The 22,604-nt window shown below is 37.4% G+C and overlaps 2 protein-coding genes across 2 annotated transcripts; one reads left to right on the top strand and one right to left on the bottom strand.

The window, feature by feature from the left end:
* Positions 1–2,305: 2,305 nt before the first annotated feature.
* Positions 2,306–11,645, top strand: usf2 (upstream transcription factor 2, c-fos interacting). The gene is made up of 10 exons (XM_053638427.1): positions 2,306–2,780; positions 4,280–4,323; positions 4,647–4,762; positions 5,509–5,628; positions 6,327–6,483; positions 7,216–7,303; positions 8,403–8,461; positions 10,664–10,758; positions 10,896–11,024; positions 11,137–11,645. The coding sequence occupies exons 1-10, from the start codon at positions 2,743–2,745 to the stop codon at positions 11,224–11,226; spliced, it is 936 nt and encodes a 311-aa protein (XP_053494402.1). The 5' UTR covers positions 2,306–2,742; the 3' UTR covers positions 11,227–11,645.
* Positions 11,646–18,653: 7,008 nt separating this feature from the next.
* On the bottom strand, positions 18,654–20,487 carry LOC128615922 (free fatty acid receptor 2-like). Its single transcript, XM_053638324.1, has one exon. The coding sequence runs from the start codon at positions 20,112–20,114 to the stop codon at positions 18,951–18,953; it is 1,164 nt and encodes a 387-aa protein (XP_053494299.1). The 5' UTR covers positions 20,115–20,487; the 3' UTR covers positions 18,654–18,950.
* Between the last annotated feature and the right edge of the window lie 2,117 nt (positions 20,488–22,604).

Below are 22,604 nucleotides of genomic sequence, written 5' to 3'. Positions count from 1 at the left end.
AAACCATAAAGATGGCTATGGATGTTTTCCCTTGGATAGCCATAGGACTGCAATTGCAAAGAGCAATTTACACTCAAGTCTCCATCACTGAACAATGAGTAACTTCAGTTCGATACAATAGACTTCAAGTTAAAACTATTATGAATTCAGAAATGACTCTGATGCTCATATTCATAAGTTGTTCACAAGCTCATAAGTAAAATGACATAAGTAAAAATGTTAAATAACAAAAGTCAGCTTTTATTCCAAAACAGAAGAGAAGTTCACAGCAAACATTGCATAGCGCATTTCTTCAGGAAAGTTATAGAGAAGTAGTTGGTAAAGAAAAGGGAAATAAGGGAGACGAAGAGAGGGGGGCAGCCTTTACAGTGGAAGTAGAGTAGTTGCTTACTGATTACATGTTATTATATAGGACTAAACTGAGTGAAGTAATTGGCTAAGATACATTAACACATTATTAATCAATAAATAATTTTTTATCACACCATTATGAATATTCATAAAATCATCATCATCTGTCAATTACATGTGAGCAAGATGATGCACAGGATGATGAAGAGCAAATCCATTGGTATCTTTACTTTAAGACAGTAATACTTTACACTACTGTTAAACAATGCATGGGTATGTTTCATATCTCATCTGTATCCTGGCAAAACCTGACTATATGTGTTTCTTCCACAAACTGTTGCCACAAAGTTTGAAGCAATTGTATAGAATGTCTTTGTATGCTGTAGCTTTACAATTTCCTTTCACTAGGAACTAAGAGACCTCAAATCTGTTCCAGCATGACACAAAAGTGCACAAAGCGAGCTCCATGAAGACATGGTGTGTTAAGGTTGGAAGAAGGTGGAGGAACTCGAGTGTCCTGCACAGAGTCCTGACCTCAACCCCATTGAACACCTTTGGGATGAACTGGAACTTCTTCGACATCCCAACATCAGCACCTGACCTCAACCTCACTAATGCGCTTATAGCTGAATTATCACAAATCCCCACAGCCATGCCCCAAAATCTAGTGGAAAGTCTTCCCAGAAGAGTGGAGCTTATTATAACAGCAAAGGTGGAATAAATTTGGAATGAGATGTTTAAAAAGCACATGTGGGTTGTGATGGTCAGGGGTGCACAAACTTTTGGTTTTCAGTGGGTTTCAAGATTAAATGCACCTAAATCATGCACATATTTAGCTCTCGCTGTGCAGTTCAAACAGATAGCACCTTTTCGTCTCATTTTCACTTGAGTGTTTGGTGTTCGATGTTTACCATACGTGACAGAAAGCACATAATTAAAGAGATTTGGCCAACTTAGTAATCGACCATTCATCAACCAAAATGCGAACGACAACTAAGTGAATTACAGTCTGGAGCGTGTAATCATGCAACCGCATCTTTTAATGACATGAACATTTGCTCAAAACATGAACATGTTACGGTTTAACTTAGTTACTTTAAAATAATAATAATAATAATAATAATAATAATAATAATAAGTGTTCAGCTGTTGTTATACAGGAACAGTTACTTTCCAAAAGTTCAGCAATTCTGCATTTGCAACGCACATGCTCGCCTCGCTTGCCTGTGCACATTGCGCATGCGTGGATTAAGTCATTATTACCAGAAAGTTTCTCATTATGGGATGTTAGGTCATTATTGCCAGAAAGTTTCTCATGATTACGACATATAGAATCATATATTTTTTACTCAGCTGTGGTGGAAGCGGGCTTCCACTTAAACCCAAACAGGTTGACAGCGTGGATTTGTTTTGAACTACTGAGATACATGAACCACGTGACTGCGTCGCGGCGAAATCAAAGCGTGTCGTAACTCTCTTTGTCCACGGCGCTGAATGTCATGTGGTTTGCTTGAAAACCCGGATTGGATCATTGTGGTCACCTGAGAAGAAAAATGGCTCATCAGTGGGGGGAAAAAAAACTCCAACATTTATTCACTCTGGTAGAGGTACACCCGCGGTTTAGTTCTAATTTACAGTTCACAACAGTACATTTGTGGAGTCTTCCGTATTGACCTCAGGCAGATTTTAATACAATTTTATAACCGTAAGAAGCATTTATCGTCAATTTATCAACCATCCGTTTCAGAATACAACAGCAAAACGAACAGGACACGGGGGGGAAAAAACCAACTTGTCATTCACACATCATTCTCCAATACACTTTATTATTAATTTTCTCTGAAGTGTAACATTTTGTTCATAAAACAGGACAAAAAACAACACCAAAGCACTCCTCTCCATATCTTATTAACCGCATCGACTCAATATACTTGTTTCACGCTTGCGGATGGATACGTCAACGATACACGCCACGGAGCTGAACAAGGCGACGTAAAGAATCGTAGAAAAAAACAAAGGCAGGAAAAGCCAAGCTTGCTTCGAAAGATAAGAACGTTTTCCAGTAGAAATCAACCCGAGAGAGGAAATTTAAACAACATTTAAAAATCAAGAAGACGGTAGATTTAATAGTCCGTGGTCCTAACAGAGAGGTGTAATTCGGCCGCGGACGAAGAAGACGGGGGAGAAAAAAAACAAGCGCGCGAGAGCTTCGTATCTTTTTCAAGCGGCCTCCATTTTGTCTCCTCGCCCAGGCTGCGCCTCACGTGTCCCGGACTTGTCTCTCTCACATGACCCTCGTGTTTGTCCCCGTGATCAGCGCCGCCGTCTCCGCGTTTCAAGTGTTGCCGAATATCGCGTTTAAAAAAAAAAGAGAGAGAATCGCTCACCTTCATGGATATGCTCGAACAGAGCCTGGAAGCTCAGACGAGGTGAGCGCGCGTCATTGCTCCGCGCGCACCGTCCCTGCTCTTAAATGGCTCCCGGGCCCAAGGCAACCATTTTCTAACGTTAGCGTTGTCATTCAACATACAAACTTAATTTATTTTTTTATTCTTTCCCCCCACTTTGACTTTGCTGCATGCTTCGGTTACATTAAAAATGAAATAATTTTAATCTTTATCCTAGTGAAATTATGCCTCATTATTTTTTTTGATATGATTAAAGTGAGAGTATTTATTTACATTTTTAGCTAGCTGGCTAATTTTGTCTATTAGCGTTGGCTAAGCATGAAGTCTCTTAGCTTGTTTGCGTTAGTATTTTAGTAAATTATTTTCGTCAGTGATTAAATTGGCAGTTCTTGCTACTCTGTAGATCATTGATATTTAAACTGTTTTGCAAGTATATTTGTTTTAAGTTTGTACCAGTTGTATGGTTGCTCTTAATGTTTAGTAGTTTTATGGAAATTAATGCGTTCCTTTAAAACTCGTAGTTTTATGTGAAGCTAAAATAACGTTTGGATGAATTTAAAACATTTATTATTATTATTATTATTATTATTATTATTATGTTTTCCCTCGACAGGATGCCAGTTTGTGTCTAAAATAGGGGGCGTTCACAATTGATAGCATAAAGTCGGTGCTAAGAAATAAGTTCCGTGATCATTATAAACAATAAAATGGTGCTATGTTAAAATTAATTGTACTTTGTACCTCGGAAGCTGAAGGTGCAAGAACCAGCACATCACACCAAAATTAGAAGGTGAAATTCAGTAAAAAATAAAATAAAATAAAATAAAATAAATAATAAGTATAGTGCCGAACACATCATTTCACTTCCATCATGGAGGTCTTCTGTGAAGTCTCCTCTGGCATTGCAGGGGGGTCAGATGTGCTGGGAATTTATATATATATATATATATATATATATATATATATATATATATATATATATATATATATATATATATATAAGATATATGTGTGTGTTCAAATTCATTCATAATGGTGCGAATAATTAAGTTCAAAGGGTTCAGCTGATGAACAAGTTAGGAAGCCCCTACCTTGCCTTACTTTATTTATTTATTTATTTATTTTCCATTTCATTTCTAAGTCTTGCCATATCAACGAAAATACTATCAGGTTGCAAAACTTTGTTTTGAAAAAGGTTTGTGTTATAGTTTATTAAGTTAATATGGCAATATAATACCCACTATAGATATTACTGCATCTAGCCAGACGTAAATCCTAAATATGTCATTATTAACCAATCTAAATGGCTTTATTCGTTATTAAATATACCAGATTATCATTTCGCCATAGTTCTTGGAAGATGTTGAGTTCTCACAACTACTTTAACTTTTAATACTTTTTGTATATTCGGTATACTTTATATTGTAACAGATATTGTGAGTGTTATGATGTGTAGTAATCCTCCTTACATTCAGTCTTTTTCTAATATTGTTTTATGTGTCTTGCTTGTTTGGTTTCAGTCACGAGAAACAGGAAACTGAGGAGGTTGTTCAGTTGCAGGAAGGTAAGCCTTCTTTTGTCCTGAAGCTGGCATGTTGCTCATCACCTCTCTGTACCCATAAAACAGTTTGTACACACTGCACATATGAACAGTGTTCAGGCATGATTAGAGCATGAACTAATGAGCTGTAGAATGCAGTAGTCAAATAAACTATTCAATTCCAATGAAAAAGTCAGTGTGATGAATATTAATTTATATTTAATTGTCTCTTTTTGCGGTCTCGAAATGTGATTTATTTGTTTGTATATTCATTAAGAGTTTCAGAAATCTCATGCACTCTTGGAAAGATGAAATAACGTGTGTGTGTGTGTGTGTGTGTTTGTCAGGAGAGGGAGTGGGGGCGGAGGAACCAGCGGCGGTTACCATAGCGAGCGCCCAGCAGGCCGCAGTATTTGCTGACAATGTCCAGTACCAGTTCCGCACAGAAAACAGCAGTGGGCAGGTCAGCATGATTTTTCACTTCTATGGTAGGAGGGGTGTGTTTTACAGGGGTCAGGAAGGGATCAAGGCAAACCATGGACTCTAAATGTAACCATTTTATGTCCCCTGGGTAGATCTTTAATCTTTTGTGAACATTTTCTGGACTATTCTTTTTTTTCCCCCCTCTTTTGATCTGCTTTGCTTCAAATTAGCTTTAATTGTCCATGTAGGCTGAAATCTTTACAGATTATCAGTTAGCATTTAACTTCCTTGACGGCGCTCTTATCTTCAATGTTTTTAAGCTTTCCTCATAATACAATTGAAATACTGACTTTCAAACATCTTAAAGTGATTTTTAGAAAATTACATGGTGCCTAAGTAATGATATTATGTGCTAACGGCCCTGTTTGATTTGTTATTACAGAGCACAACACATGACTAAAGCCATTCAATAGAAAAACATAAAAGACAATGTTATGAAGCATAGATTAAAGGCACTATCTTTATCTTTTTTTACTGCATGTTTACACCACAAGGGACCATCATTTACTTTTGTGGGAGTTATTAAATACAGGAGTAAAAAAATACAACAACTTTGATTTGCAGGTTATTTAATCACTTTTTTTAGCTTGCCTGTTTGTTTGAGGATCATGTAAGCCTTACTGTGCATGCAATATGAGTCATTAGCAGGTTGTTAATGAACTTTGAACAGATTATGGTGTGTCTTATTGACTTGGCTATTTTTATTTATTTGTATGTGGTCTGCAGGTGACATATCGTGTCGTCCAGGTAACAGAAGACCAGTTGGAAACAGCTGGAGATGGAGGAGCTGCGGTCAGTGTCGTGTCCACTGCCGCCTTTGCTGGAGCCCAGCAGGCAGTTGCACAGGTAGCACGAGAGTATGGGTGGGGTTGGTAGTGGATTTAATCAATAACCGAGTTGGGCAGGACCTGCCGATAATCAACCGATAGTTTTTCAAATGAATACTGAATGAAAACATAGCATTCAAAGTAAAAAAATGCTGAACTTTATTATAAAAATAAACAGTACTGACTGTACCATGAAAATGTACTGTACTTTTTAAAAAATGAAATAAATATGTAAAATAATAATATATTGATATATTAACTTTAGAAATATTAAAGTAAATAAAAGATATACAACCAAACTGAACCAAAAAGTAACACTCCAAATAACAAATAAAAATAGAGACCAATTAATTCCAAAATGAATTTAAAAAACACTTCAAATAACACAACAAAATTTGTCAGTGATAGTTTTTATTTCACCTCTAGAGGCCGCTCTCGTAATTTATAATGTCAGCGGACCAGGAAACACTATCAGTGTGGATTTTTGCATATAACCCAATAGTTCCAGCAATCCGTTATCAGTACCAAGTATTCGGCAAAATCGGTCAACCGGTCGACCTCTAATGGGGCGAAGGAGTCATCCGATTCTTTTATTCTAATTATTCTATCATAAAACACTACTAGCATTTTTTTTGTTTGTGTGTGTATATGTGCACTTTACAGCTTTACACTCCCAGTAACGTTTTTTCTTTCCTCTTCTGCTTTGTTTTCAATAAGGCTGTCATCCAGAACCCTTTCAGTAATGGAGGCAGTCCGGCAGGTGAGACGGTTGGGGGTGAGACACGTTTCGCTTACTTCCCGGCTGTCAGCGATGGTACGGCAACCGCGGTTTCAGTGCAGGCAGCCACAGATGCGACTCTTGCACCAGCAGCAGGTTTGGTCACACATCAAAATCCTTTGCTGAGGTTAACAGGTATGCCAGGACTGAATTCAACTCCCTACTGATGGAATGAAACAGGATTGTAATTACTGGCCAAGCAAAGCTGTCTCCAGTCATTTTGGAAGGTCTTTTGTTTTATTAAACAGCAGTGAGTATTGTTTCTTGACCAAAAAGTGTCAAAGACATTTTTTTGCTCCTCTCTAGTATAATTATTACTGGCTTTTTAATTAATAAATACACAGTTTTATTTTACCTTTGTATATTCTTATACCTTTACCTTACCTTTTATATATTTTTATACTTTATATATAGATCATACTATGTGGTATAATGCAATCTCTGATGATTTAATATCTATATATCTAAATATATTTGATAATGGTGATCGTTATCCCATGATGTTGTGATAGCTAGTATTCTGAACATTCTTCATTCCAAGCATGTTATCTTGATGAACAATATAACAAGCAGCATATGTGATCCCATTGTGGCATGTTTTTCCTTAGAAACACTTTTTTTTTCTTCATATAATAGTTAAATGCAGTCCGTTTGCTGAAGTTTCTTTTTTTGTAATAGTATATTGTATGCAGAATGAGCAAAAAATATATTTCCATAAATTACTCACTCTCTCATGTCAGTATTGTAAATTTTAAATGACTCTTTACTGTAACATAAAAGGTTTGAATAAGAATGGCTTCAAAATTTTCCCTTTTTGTCTGCACCCAGGTCAGTTTTACGTGATGATGAGTCCTCCAGATGTGTTACAGGCAGGCACGCCACGGACCATTGCCCCTCGCACACACACTTATTCCACGTGAGTATGAGCCATGGCTTAACATCCCCACCCTCTGTCTCACAGGCTGGACAGTTCAGTCTGCTCTTTTTTATCTTTGAAAGCATAAATACTGTAGTTTACACCATTTCATTCACGAAGATGATTTGCTTCCAGCATCCATATATGAAGAAAAGTTTTTAAAAATGTTAAACAAACACTGCACAAATATATATATATATATATATATATATATATATATATATATATATATATATATATATATATATATATATCTGTCTTATTTTTGGCGATTTGCCAAAAATTATAATTTATTAATGAACAACAAATTGTGCCCTTTAACTGTTTAATCTGATCATCCATAAGTCCACAAGACTCGTATCTTCAGGACCAAGGGGTTTTTACTTTTCTGGTTTGTCTGTAACATGAAAAACTGTGTTTGTTTTGTCTTCTTCAAAAGAATGGCAGGAAAAAGATCCTGGCTAGATCCTTAGGACTATAACATAACGAATACACGGAACTAACCCTCATAAATGTTAAATAAATGTCTCCTAAGCAACATGTCTTTTAATCCGTTTATTATTAGGCTTGGATTATGTGGTGTGTCGTCCATACAACTCCCTGTAAATGAGCTGTTACTATAGGAACAGTAGCTTTCAGAACAAGCGCCCTAATCTATCATATAATCATATATTAATCTTTAATATCATTTATGTTGCAGCTGTAAATACTGTTCATATCCATGCTGCTGCAGAAAATTAATCTATACAGACTGATTCGAGAATTCAACCTCACTGTGATATATATATTGTTGTAATGAACACACATTTTTTCTTAAAACAATAATTTCTAGCCTACTGCAAAGGTGGGATAAGAGCTGCAGGTATTGAAGAGGTAATGGAAGGTCTTAAGAGCTTTTTTTTAATATAAGTATTATTATTCAGAATATAAATATAATATAAATATTGGCACTTCTGAATGCAGTGCAGAATGACATCATATCTAGTCTCTCTTTTGTCTGTAAACATTAGCAACCGAGTTTTTGAATTTTGCATGTGGGGATTTAGTGTTACATCCAACTGCTTCACCTGCTTTAAATTTTCTTCTCTCTCAAAAACAGGAAGATGGATGGCCCGAGAGCACCACGAGACGAGAGGAGGAGAGCGCAACACAACGAAGGTATGTGGAAAGAAAAAAAGATAAACAACAAATTCATGCTTTAATTCATTTTTTTGTGCCTATAGCATATACTTCAATTAGGACAGCATAAATATATTTCACCAAAATGAACTAGAAATGTTTTTAGTTATTTCTAATCTTGGCCAAAGCTATGTTACTGCAACTATTTTGATGAAACAAACGTAGTGTTAAAATGTGGTGTTCACTGGTTTAATCAGTGATTATGTCCCCATGATTTAAGAGTAAACAGTGATCTTTGCCATGTAGAGATGGTGACGAGGCTACCGTTTCAATTTCACAACTGACATTTACTTAAGGTGATAAGACTAGAGGCTGATATGGATGATGTTGATGGTTAAACTGATTATACATTTACCATCATAAACTAATGTCAATTTTCCATAAGTAGATTAGGTGGTGAATGCAGATGAGGCCAGGGCTTTTGCTTTCTGTAGCCTGTCGGCTAAGGTCAAATTGAATCAGGTTGAAATAATTCCTAACGAGATGATATAGAGAAAGTAGTGTGTGTGTGTGCATTAGAGATGCACCGATGTATCAGCCGATAAACAGTATCGGCCGACAAAGGCTATTTTTCCCTCTATCGGCCGATAGTTTAAAAACATCCGATGATCAGGGCCGATTATATCCTGTCAGTCAAAAGAGGGCAGGAAAACGCATTGATTTTGTAAAGATGATGTCTTGTGTGGAATGATGACATAACTGCACTTTGTAAACTCTGTCATTTCTGCACTGCTAAAAATTTTACACCGGCATTGAGCAGCAGTGAAGCGGGAGTTTCAGCATTGAAATAGAGAGAATAAAGTTTTTATTTGCATTTATTTCAGAATTGTGGAATTAATTATTAGGAATGTAAAAGAAGGCATAAAAGGCAGAACTATCGGTATTTGTTATCGGTATTGGCCGATATCACTCTGAATTATCGTATCACTCTATCGTTTTGGATGAGAAATTTAGTATCGGTGCATTTCAAATAGTATCGGTGCATCTCAAATACATACATACATGTATGTATGTATGTGTGTATATATATATATATATATATATATATATATATATATATATATATATATATATATATATATATATATAATTTTTTTAAGTAAACAACCACTAAATGTTATAAGGGACTCTTAAAGAGTTTGTGATGTAAATATAAGTATTTCTAATAACCTGTAAATGATGTTTGCCCTTTTTATATAAAATAAATTATATTATTAAACATAGATTGGCTACCGGATGGGCTGGACTTCTGAATAACCAGTCAGTCTGTAGGCTCTGAAGAAAGCCTGGTATAAAGATGGCCATTATTATAAATTGTATGTATTCATTATTACATATTAAATTAAATGCAATCAGTAAATGTAGTATTGCTGTGGTTCAGAATGGAATCTTTACACTTTTCATGTTTAACGTCGTTAATGTTGAATTGTGTATAAAAGGGAAACATATGCAGTTTTTAGAGCTTTACCATGTGAAGGGTTTTCCCAGGCCTTCACACAAATGAGCTCCAAACCCTGGATCTCCATTTATTTACATATAGTTGCAATGTACATTCACTTTCATAAGTCTGTATTGTAGGTGCATGAAGGCAGGTTTTTGTTTTTTTCACACCATTATTAGGTTAATATTTTGAATATAATATCATCCACATGGCATGTATGACAGAGAAAATTAGGCCTTTATTCATTGCAGTGTGTGGATATATAATGTAAACTCGCTCCAGCTAGTGGATGCTATTATATTCCACATTTAAGCACGAGACAATAAGTTAACTTATGGCAATGTTTAACTAGCTAAGTTACCTGACTCCTTACCATAGTGCAACACAGTTCTTCAATGGAAATATAGTGCTTTCCCACTTCAGCTTTCACACATTGAAGTAGCTGTAATTAAAGTTTAAATTTGATCCAACCACAGAGACAAACAGCTGTATTAGATACGGTAAGATGTGCTCAGTGAGTGCATCTTGATGGTGCAGCATCAACCATACAGGCAGCTACACACCTCCTGATAGACAACTAACTCTTGTGATTACTATTAAATAATACTCAAACACGTAATTTACTATTCCATTACTACACTTGTGAAAATGAAACATTTGGAAAATATGGACTCATCACTAGTATGTATTTGATTTGAATAGTTTGACTTTGATTTTAAGCACTAGTTACCTATTTGCAGTGGAAAGAAGAAGAAGAGACAAAATCAACAACTGGATAGTCACATTGTCAAAAATCATCCCAGACTGCAACATGGACAACACCAAAACTGGCGCAGTATGTACACACATGCTAAGAAGTGTCCTTCTTACAGTCTATGTATGTCTGTGGTCTAAAATTCTCTCTCTCTCTCTCTCTCTCTCTCTCTCTCGCTTTCTCTCTCTCTCTCTCTCCCCTCTCTCTCTCTCTCTCAGAGCAAAGGAGGGATCCTGTCTAAAGCATGTGATTACATTAGAGAGCTCAGGCAGAGCAACCAGAGGCTGCAAGAGAGTTTCAAAGAGGTGGAGAGAATACAGGTGGATAATGAGCTCTTAAGACAACAGGTAAACTAATCCCTCTTTAAAAGAAGTTAGCAAAGAAAAAAACCCTACATAAGCTTATAATTAGAACTAAAATGTGGTACTAAAATATTATTTCCATTTCACTCTGCTATAGATTGAAGACCTGAAGAATGACAATGCACTGCTCAGAGCCCAACTCCAACAGCATGGCCTTGAAATCAGTGGAGAAACCATTTCGCAATGACGGACAGTCACACACACGGAATACACACACCTCCACAAAACCACCTCACAGACTTGAGATGTTTGTTAACCTGATAGAATAATAATGGCTATCTGATATTAACAGAAGTGATCAGAGAAACTTTTGAACAATAGTTAAAAAGCACATCTACTGTTCCACCTGTGAGAGCTTGACCTACACGGACGCAGCAACAAACTGAAACGCATCCCAATATGTGACGTAAACGGGCTTGCATTGGACTAACTTGTCATTTTTATTTTTATTTTTTTTTTTTTTATTTTTTTTTTGAGTTTTTGAATTGTGATGAATTTAAATTCTCAACAATGCCTCATGATCATATTGTTTAAAGCTGGGCTGGTTTTCCTGTTTTGTTTTGTTATGTTTTTCCCTCCCCAATGGAATTTCTTCTGTAATTATTACTACTGTCTCCATTATGTTATGTTTTGCATTATTTATTAGCTCACAGAGAAGAACACAACAGGGATGTGAAACCTTTGTTTTGAAGCTTGAATACCATCAAGCCAGTTGTCTTTCACATTTAAAATGCTTTGCCATTAATTTAGAGCAAATTTCCTTTGGTTCTGGGTCCAGGTAAGGCCTAGTTCTTTAAGCAATTTCTAAGATTATGTTCATCAGATATATCAAAGTTGTGGCTGGGGTATAGATGTATTTGGCAAATATAATTGTAGTATTGGGTTACAATTTAATTAAACAAATGATGTATAAACAGCTCAGGGTTGACAAAGGAATTACTATGGCACAGGATCGATATACAGCAACTGGCTGTGCCATACTCTGAATCCATTTGGCCTATATGTCCACACTAAAATATATTAAAACATCACAGCCAACGTGGCTTGAGCAGATTTGAGAATTCAGACCCCCAGGATAAATGTACTGAACAGAACATAACTGATGGTCGCATGTAGGAGGAAATGCTAACCTACTTAGAAACGCTTCCCAATAACCACCTGTACCTGCCTTAAAATTTCCAAATTGCTTTGCTGTGGTAACATAGAAATGAATAAATTTAGTGGAAAGTGTAGTTTATATTGCGATGTAACTAGTTCATCGTTTTTATTTTGTGGAAATTTTCAAAACTCTCCAAGCAGTCTGGATGTTTTTGTTTGTTTGTTTTGTTTTGTTTTGTTTTTTTATTAGGTGTTCAGCACTCTGTTCTGTATTTGTCCCAAGTATCTATTGACTTACATGCCCCATTACGTCACATAAGGTAATGCACTGCTAGGACTTAACCTTTACTCTTTTCAGGTGTAAAATCTGAAGATGTTCTGCTGATGCACTTCCTGTTTTGTTTTTTTGTTTGTTTGTTTGTTTTTTTTAATCTGTATGCCCAGAGATTGTCGCTGCTTCTATGTGGTTTTTTTTTCTTTCTTTTTTTTCTTTTTTTTTTTTTTTTACCTGCCCCGACAATTTTTCAAAGAGCATTTTTTGTTTACAGACAGCAAATAAAGAGAATATTCTCATCGGATCTGCCCAAAATCCCCCATTTGGAAATTGCTATAAAATGTTTATCTATCCTTCTTAGCCATTAGTAATAGTATAGACAACTAGCCATTCGGTAGCCATTCTAATAAGTTTAGACATGCTAATGTCTAAACTTATTAGACATTAGCATGTCTAATAAGTTTGTCCCATTTATTGAGGCACCTACTGAGAAGACTCTTGAGATAGCTCTGGATATAGGAGGCTACAATCTACAACATGTTAAAAAAAATTTGCCAGGCCTTAAGGAGCTGTATACTGAGAGCCGCAGTGTTGGATGTTGCAGGTAATTTTAGCGTATTAGGTGAGTGCATGCAGATGCTAATAATGTAAGGCTTTCGTCAGTCAGGTAAATGTGGAAGTGTGTAAATTAGTGAATGTGTTCTGGTGCCATCCAAATGTGGCATGGCAATGTAACCTGCAGCAGATTATGGTTGCTGGTATGCTGGATGTCCAATGTGGAAAACGATATGAGCTTTATAGATAATTGTACTACTTTTGAGGTCATGTCTAAGATCCATCTACTCAGGAAGTTGCTGCACTCAAGACTAGTTAATCTGTGACAATACAGAGCCAGGGCCAGGTAACAGACAAAAAGCCACCTCCTAGCTGCCTTCCATATTAAGACTGTGTCTGTTTCCTGAGCTAAACATAAACAAAAAATTATAAAATATCCAAGTTTGTCCTAGTAATGTAGCACAAGATTAGATGATATCAAATGCACAGTGATCTGAAGTAAGGACTGCTAAATATTTGATGCCTCACATCTACCCAGATGAGTCAAGACATTGTGATCACTCACAGATGAAGCGTATAATGTTGATTATCTCATAACAATGGTGCATATCAAGATGGTATGCAAACAGACGTTTCTTGTAGTCAATGTGTTGGATAAGGGAGAAATAAGCAGGTGCAAAGACCTGAGTGACTTTGACAAGGCAGATATCATTGTGGACAGATGACTGGATTGGAGTTGGACTGGATTGATCTCAGAAGCTTCAAGGCTTATGGAGTGATCCTAGTCAGTGCTCCTTCGTTGGCAAAAGGGTGCTGGCAATGACATCTGTTCTAGCTGGTCCGAACCGACAATACAAGTCACTGTGTTACAAGTCACCAAAAATCATAATGATTGTTACGTACTTGGGGAGTAACGGAATACATGTAACAGCGTTGTGTAATCAGGATACAAAAAACTGGTAAGTGTAATCCGTTACAGTTACGTTAAAAAACAAAGTAATCAGGTTATAGGTACATTTTGTTAAAAAAAATTTTAAAAAAGGGAATACTATCAGGATTACAATTATTTTCATTTAAAACCAAAGACATTAATCTTTTAACATAACATAATATAGACAGCTGCTTGATTATAGTTGTGGTTCTCTCTTTCCAGTCGTGACTCACACAAACTCCTTGTGCATGCATAAATAAATTTTGCACAAGGTAATTTGGTAGAAATTAACAGAAATTGTTCCCTGAAATATTTTGGTAGGGTGACCATGCATCCACTTTTTCCATGACATGTCCTCTTTTTCATACCTTTAAAAAAGCGTCCGGTCGGAATTTCTAAGTTTGAGAAAATGTCTGGAATTCGGCTTTAGTTTCATTATGATGTGCTTATGGTCTAAGACTATGGTCTGGACTTCAGCGCACTGGAAGAAGGTTGTGTGTTCTGATGAGTCCTGCTTTCTTTCATGTGGGTGGCCAGTTCTGTGTGCTCCATTTACCTGGGGAAGTGATTGCAATGTGGGAAGAAGACAAGCCGGTGGTGGGGGTATGATGCTCTGGGCAATGTTCTGCTAGGAAACTACCGGAACATTGTTGAGGACTAGGTACACCCCTCCATGACAATGGTATTCCTCAATGGCAGTGGAATATTTCAGTAGGATAGTGTGACCTGCCACACTGCACACAGTGTTTGGGAATGGTTTGAGGAATATGATAATAAAAATAACTGCTTCATTCATCTACTATTTTATCATTCTGTAAAGTGAGTAATGCAAATGAATTAAAATGGTAAACTATAGCATATATATATATAATGCATGAACAATCTTCATATACACTGGTGTCGAAAAAATTCCTTCAGTTTTTGTGTGTATCTCATACAAAATAGTTTCAGAAATTAAAACAAAATCCAAGATAAAACAAAGACAACCTGAGTAAAGACAAAATACAGTTTTTAAATGATGTTATTTAATGAAGTAAAAAAAGTTATCCAATACCAGCTGAGCCTGTGTGAAAATCTATTTGCCCCCGTAGTTACTAATTCCCCAAATCTATGAAACTGCATTCACAATGGGGTTCAGCTGGACTAGACACAACCAGGCCTGATTACTGCAAACCTTGTTCAAGCAAATCAACACTTAAATAGAACTGTTTCAACAGCATGAAGTTGGTTAAAAGGTCTTACCCAGTAACATACTGCTTCCAAAGCTATTTCAAAGGCTCTGGGACTCCAAAGGACCACAGCGAGAGACATTATCTCCAAATGGAAAAACTCGGCACAGTAGTGAACTTTCCCAGAAGTGGCCGACCTTCCAAAATTCCTCCAAGAGCACAGCAACGACTCATCCAGGAAGTCACAAAAAAGCCAAGGACAACATCAAAGGACCTACAGGCCTCTCTTACATCAATAAAGGTCACTGTTCATGACTCCACTATCAGAAAGACACTGGGCAAAAATGGCCTCCATGGGAGAGTGGTGAGGTGAAAACCACTGCAAACCCAGAAGAACATTAAGTCTCATCTGAATTTTGCCAAAACACACCTTGATGATCCTCAAACCTTTTGGGAGAATGCTCTGTGGACTGATGAGTCTAAAGTGGAACTGTTTGGAAGACAGGTGTCCCGTTACATCTCGAGGAAACCAAACACTGAATTCCACAAAAAGAACATCATACCTACAGTCAAGCATGGTGGTGGAAGTGTGATGGTGTGGGGATGTTTTACCGCTTCAGGGCCTGGGCAACTTGCAATAATTGATGGAAACATGAATTCTGCTCTCTACCAGAAAATATAGCTGCTAAAGGTACAATCAGATTTTAAGTTTAATGGGGCAATTAGTTTTTCACATGGGTGATAGGTGTTGGATCATGTTGGGGTTTTTTTGCTTCAAAAATATATATAATAAAAAATAAAAACTGTATTGTGTTTACTCAGGTTAACTTTGTTTTATGTTGTATTTTGTTTGAAGGTCTAAAACTATTTAGTATGAGATGTACACAAAAACAGAAGAATCAGAAAACTTTTTCACAGCACTGTAACGGCAAAGCTAGTGCTCATTTAATGTCATGCTAATGTAAGCTTGACTATTTTACCTGATAGTTGTGAAGAAAGTCTACCACAAAGAATTTATATTATTTATTCATTTTGGAGCCATGTTTTCTGAGGATTCTTACATATTCCTGACACTTGGGGTCAACAACAGTGAGGATAAAGTGAAAACTGTTTTCATGACTAGTGATCAATGTGTGCCAGTGTTTATTAGATTTTTAACAATTATCTACTTGGCTCAGTATCTACTTGGCTCTACCCTTTGTCTACCTGCTGCATACTACATTTACAAAAAAAAATAAAACAGTCCAATGGTAGTTGCCACATCGCTGCACTTCTAATTTGCATAAATGTAAACTTTTTTGTTTCATCACTCACCCCAATATAGTCGCTAGATGGCCCCGTAATGTATAGCAAACAAAAGCAATAGATCTACATCACAGTAACTCAAGGTGTGAATGACACATTAGCACTTTTAATCTGTTTCTGAAAGTTTACCATCTACAACAGAATGCTAAAAATGCTAGAAAACAGCATTATGTGTATATGCACTGGGTGTTCATTATTGTTTGTCCCAAAACATATCCACATTCTTCATAAAGTCCTTTGTGTACTCAACAGGCCCTATTTGTGCACAAACACTCATATACGGTACACACCAAACCTACATATTCCTTCAGAAGGCTACAAACTTTTTAAGAATCATGTGAAGTCAGTGGCTTATGGGACAGTTTACCTCTGCTTTGGCATTTTGTTACCAATCTGACTGTTGATTTGAAAATCAAGTTTATAAAATTGCAGGGGTGGAATGGTGCAGTACTTGAGTACATGCCTCACTGTAGCAAAACTTTTCTTTAAGTATAATTAAATCACACTACATTTTTGCTTAATTTTTTTTAAATAAAATATTAAGCTTTGCTACATTTATTTTTGATCACCATTACAGAGTAAATAAACCCAATTCAATAACAGCCTCCATATACGATATATGTGCATATACAGTATGTGATGCTGTCCAGGCCGCTGTATGTATGCATTGACAAAACTGGTAAAGTATGCATTTGTATCAGGGTTGCTAGATCACGTTTCAAATTTACAGCTAAGCTAATTTTGATCTAATTGATAAAAATAAATAAATAAATGAATGAATAAAAATAAGACTATGATATAAGGACTATGATTTATTTTAGTTTAATCTGTGGTTTGATGCTGAGCTTGGGTTACTGTCTGTGTGAAGATTCTGTGCAAATTCTCCCCATGTCTGCTTGGGGTTAGTATGGTTTCTGTGGTTTCAAAACATGCCAGTAGGTGGATTGGCTATGCTAAATTTCCCCAGGTGTGAATGGGTGTGAGAATGTGTGTATGCATAGGGCCCTGTGATGAACTGGCATCTGATTCTGGGTGTATCACCGCCTTGTGAACAGTGCTCCCATGTCGCCATGACCTTGACCAGGATAAAGCAGTTAGATAAAGCTGAAGATGAATGAATGAATGTAGCTGGATTCAACAGTCAATTCAATATGGCAACATTGATTTCTACATCTCTGGTCTCCTAAATAGTTTGACATGAAGAATGGTTTGAATTAGATTTACTTGTCCTTTTTCACCAGGGAGATTGAATAGCCTCTCACCACCCACATCTCGCATCCTGTTTAAACATAAAATTAAATAAAGTTTTATTTTCTCTATTGACAAATGAAAATGAAAGGGCATACTCATTTATGAAGTTGTTTTGCATGATTGTTTGAAATTATGTTATGAGTAGGGCTTGTTTCCCAAAATTCTAAAGGAACTTATGGGTTATAAGTCATATTTGGCCACTAGGGTGGCCAGTTCTACACTATATGGCCAAAAGTATGTGGATACCTGACCTTCACACCCATATGTGGTTCTTCCCCAAACTGTTGCCACAAAGTTGCAAAGCACACTTGTATAGAATGTCTTGGTATGCTGTAGCATTGCAGTTTCCCTTCACTGGAACTAAGAGGTCCAAATCTGTTCCAGCATGACGCAAAGTGCACAAAGCGAGCTCCCTGAAGACATGGTGTGTTAAGGTTGGAAGAAGGTGGAAGAACTCGAGTGTCATGCACAGAGTCCTGACCTCAACCCCACAGAACATCTTTGGGATGAACTGGAACTGGAGCCTCCTCACCCAACATCAGTGTTTGAGCTAAACCTCACTAATGCGCTTGTGGCTGAATGATCACAAATCCCCACAGCCACAGCCCAAAATCTAGTGGAAAACCATCCCAGAAGAGAGGAGCTTATTATAACCACCAAGGGGTACTAAATCTGGAATGGGATGTTCAACAAGCACAAACGGCTGTTATTTGGTCAGGTGTCCACAAACATTTGGTGATACACCAAACTTAACTCCTTCTCTGCATCCACCAACAAAAAGTATGAAAACGGTTTTCCTCTTTTAAGCAGAAAATTGTTTCATGTTTGAAAAGCTGGAAGCATTATGAGTCAAGATATATGAGTCTCTCTGGACCAGAGGATATCACATTTACTTAAAACGTAAAACATAAGTAAAGTTTTAAAGGCCAAGAGACATGGCAATCACATTCTCAGGTAGAAGGTTGCATTTTCTTGGCTCCAATTTAGAGTCACTTCTTCCAGTTCTCTTTGAGTAAACAAAACATGGCAAGTTGATTCAACAGCTCCTGCTATCAAATGGAGTTCATCAGCCTTTGTGTAGGGAAACCCCATCGGAACAAATGTTAAACAACAATGTTGAAGAACAAACCATGACTGAAAACTAGCCGGTTTTCAGTTAGCAGTCATTTGTAAACAAAATAATGATAAGGCAGTGGAGGGTCAGGAAGCCCCTGAATAGGTGCATATTTTTGGAACTTCTCCTTACATTAATCCTTATTAACATCATGCATTAAATAGTACAATAGTAAGGGGTCATGCAGTTAAAAAAGCAATGACTGCTTTTGTAGCTATAGAACACCTTCTAATTCCACTTGTCCTAAGGAATGTTTCTGGTTGTCAGGTGGAGGTGTGTCTCTATATTTCTCAGTCTCAGAGACCAGCATAGGGCAACACTGAGTCTTCCCACACTTCAGTACATGATCTTTCTCTTTCATTCCTTTCACAAAGCCAGTGATTGCACTCCGTACTGCTGCGGATGAGAAGTAGAAGATAATGGGGTCTAGGCAGGCATTTAAAGTACTGGAGATCAAAGCCAGTTCTCGCCAATCCTCACTCTCTTCCCGGACGAACCCAACCACGTGTGAGGCATTATATGGTCCGAAACAAATGCCAAACACCACCAGAGTTCCAAGGGCCAGTCCGATAGCCCTCAGCCTGCGGCGCCGACTGATGTGTGGCAACTGGGAGAGAATTCGAATGAAATTGATGTAACAGAAGCCACAGATAAGGAAGGGAATGCAAAAGAGCACTACAAAGAGCTCCAGACGTACCGGTAGCAGAATACTGAGTTGCTCTTGGGTAAAGTTGTTGTAGCATTTCATTTCTGAGGGTTGTGTGATACTGCAGTTTGGACTGTGACAATCACTGCTGTTATTTGAATGCAAAAATGGCACAATGTAGACAATGCTGAGGTTCAGAGTGCCAACAAGCCAGAAGAACAGGCTGGCAATCACGGCGTAGCGTGGCCGACGGTAAACTGAGTATTGGATTGGAAAAGCAACGCCCAAGTAGCGTTCAATGCTAACTCCTGTCAGAAAAAATGTACTGGTGTAAATAGTAGAGAAGAACATAAAGCTGCTGAGGGGACACAGGTAGTCTGGCAGCTTCCAAATCATGTCATCAATAGCCTCCTTCATCTTGAAGGGCAAGAAGGTGAGGAAGATGAGGTCAGAGATTGTGAGGTTCAGTAGGAGGATGTCAATGGGGGCAGGTTTGCGGTGGACCTTGCGGCAGAAGGTACAGAATGCAAGGATGTTGGCAGGAAGCCCAATCAGGAAGGTAAGGATGTACACAGGCAAGAGCAGCTGGCTAACCAACATGGTGTTGAGTACAGTTTTCACAAAGCATCTGTGAATTTCTGCCAAAAAAAAACAAAACAAAAAAACAGAACTAATTAGCTTGGATACTTGGAGAAGAATACAATAAATGTGGTTATGGTAGATATTTTGCATAGCAAAGAGTTATACATATAGGTAGCGAGAAGATGGCATCCACAATATAATTAAAAATAATATTTCTCAGCTTAAAGCCTTCTGCATCATTAAATGATGTACAGTAAATGTTTGAAAAAGAAAAAAATGCAAATCAGTTATAGGACTCACCATGGAAAATCAGCTTTATCGTTTTGCAGCTGTCCTCCTGGTCCTGAGTATGCGAGCAAAGTGCGCTCTGCCTTGTCTCAGCTATTCTAATTACCTTAACAAATCATAGGGTGGATGCAGTGTCTCAACCCATGGAAATTTAATAAGCCCCTGTTACACGTTTCATGCCTTAAGCTCATCAAACAATGTTGCTCAGCAACCCCTCAGGAACACAGGAAGGTGTCCTAACCACTGTTAGTGTAACCTGTTATACCACAAGTTGCCCCCGATGGCAAGCTAGCGCCTTGCATGGCAGCTCTGCAAGCACTGGTGTGTGAGTGTGTGAATATGTGAATGAGAAAAAGTGTAAAGCGCTTTGAAGATCTGCTAAGGTTAAGAAAAGCGCTGTATAAGTGCAGACCAAGAATAAACCTTACCACCAGTGTGCATGACATAAGGACGATATGGCATGACTTTATGGTTCTAGGAAGGACTGCTGAATTTTTGGACTAACTGGAACTTGTTTATGCATCTACTGAAATATCCAGACAGCAAGACCCACCAAGAGGTAATAAAAGCTTGAACTCATTTCTGCATCAAGTAACGATATTATGCAGTATTTCCTAGCTTAGCAATGGTTCTGAAATGAAAAAGGCTATCCTAGTAATGTGATTTACTTGAGCTTCAAATGAGAGACTGGAGTCAGTAATCACACGAACAGTCTTTCAGTCTTATACATGATGCAACTGAAAGGAATGATCGATTTACTACATAATCAGAAAGGTTGCTTCTAGCAGTGCCTTGCTCAAGCTCTGTCCAATTAGATAGAGACTGTTGGACTTTCCACAGACGATCAAACTGAGGTCTGGGCTTTGACTGGGCCCTGCTAGCACAATCACATTCTTGGAACAACTCCATTATAGCTTTGCCACTATGCTTAGGGTTGTTGTCCTGTTGGAACCTAAAACTCTTACCCAGTCTGAAATGGTTTTTTTCCTCCATAATAATGGATATAATGGTTCAATGTTTGGGATACGATTTTTACAACCAAATCCTGATTTTCCCCAGTTTCCAGAACTTGTTTTGATAGCTCCTTGGTTTTTCATGATGCCAGGTGTATTGTTAGGTATATTCTCTAACAAACTCTGGGGGCATTCAGGAACAGGTGTATTTATATTGAGATCGCATGACACTTTAATTGCACACAGATTCAAGATTCAAGAGTTTATTGTCATATGTACAGGAAACACAGTGTTACACAGTACAGTGAAATTCTTAGTCTGTGAATCGAATCCTCCCAGCAGCCTCTGACATACAGAACATGGAGAACACAATAACATAAATTACAAATAGTGCATATAAAAGGACTTCTGATCTGATTTGAGGGGTTTCACGGTAACAAGGTTGAATACTTAAATCACACTTAATTTTATTCTTTGTAAATAATTTTGTAGAACATTGATCCCCCCCCACCGCCACTTAAATATTATGGGTTATTTTGTGGAAATTCATTACATAGTATCCCATTTAAGTCTATGAAATGGTGGGGGGGGGGGGGGATTGAATATTTATGCATGGGAATTACAATACAAAACTTAAACCTTATCACTTTTCGTCAGTGTCTCAGTGGCATGCAAAAATCCTACACTGAAAAATACAACCTTTATTGTGTTTCCTTTATTCCTTTATTGCTTGATGTCTTTAATGAAATACTGTTGAATTGACTTTAACATCATATCAGAAGTAAACGAATATTCCCTTTACAATTACATACAGTTACATCTGTGCATTGTATTTGTGCCACATTGAAATGCAATCACAGTCCTAATCCATATTAAATACTTACAGCTCACAGCAGAACCTAAGAGTTATCAAATTTCTTAGACTTACTTTAAGGTACATTATATCTTCATCAATATGGTAAATGGTCTGCACTTATATAGCACTTTTTTCCAAAGCACTTTACACTGTCTCATTCACCCATTCACACACACACACACACACATACACACACACACACACACACACACTCACACACCAGTGGTAGCAGAGCTGCCATGCAAGGCGCTAACTTGCCATCGGGGCAACTTGGGGTTCAGTGTCTTGCCCAAGGACACTTCGGTATGTGGAGTCATGTGGGCCAGGAATCTAACCACTAACCCTACAATTAGTGGACAATCCGCCCTACCACCTGAGCCACAGCCGCCCAGTATGAGGCATTTGCTTACATGTACTGCTTAACTAGGCATGATTTTTTCCTCATTGTTCCTTATTATACCACCATAGGTAAGTAACACAGAGTAGTATCTCCATCTCCTAGATATTTCAGGTAATTATGTAATTCATGTTCAAGACACTACA

Source organism: Ictalurus furcatus, chromosome 12, assembly GCF_023375685.1.
Source record: "Ictalurus furcatus strain D&B chromosome 12, Billie_1.0, whole genome shotgun sequence".
Classification (NCBI taxonomy): Eukaryota; Metazoa; Chordata; class Actinopteri; order Siluriformes; family Ictaluridae; genus Ictalurus; species Ictalurus furcatus.
Note: the sequence above shows the minus strand (reverse complement) of the source record. Positions and strands in the feature narration are given on the sequence as shown.

Excerpts from the sequence above, each read along its gene's own strand:
- usf2 (XM_053638427.1), top strand. The coding sequence starts at position 2,743 with ATGGATATGCTCGAACAGAGCCTGGAAGCTCAGACGAG. Across the intron at positions 8,462-10,663 it reads GAGAGCGCAACACAACGAAG|TGGAAAGAAGAAGAAGAGAC; the intron begins GTATGTGGAAAG and ends ACCTATTTGCAG. Across the intron at positions 10,759-10,895 it reads ACAACACCAAAACTGGCGCA|AGCAAAGGAGGGATCCTGTC; the intron begins GTATGTACACAC and ends TCTCTCTCTCAG.
- LOC128615922 (XM_053638324.1), bottom strand. The coding sequence starts at position 20,114 with ATGCAAAATATCTACCATAACCACATTTATTGTATTCTTCTCCAAGTA.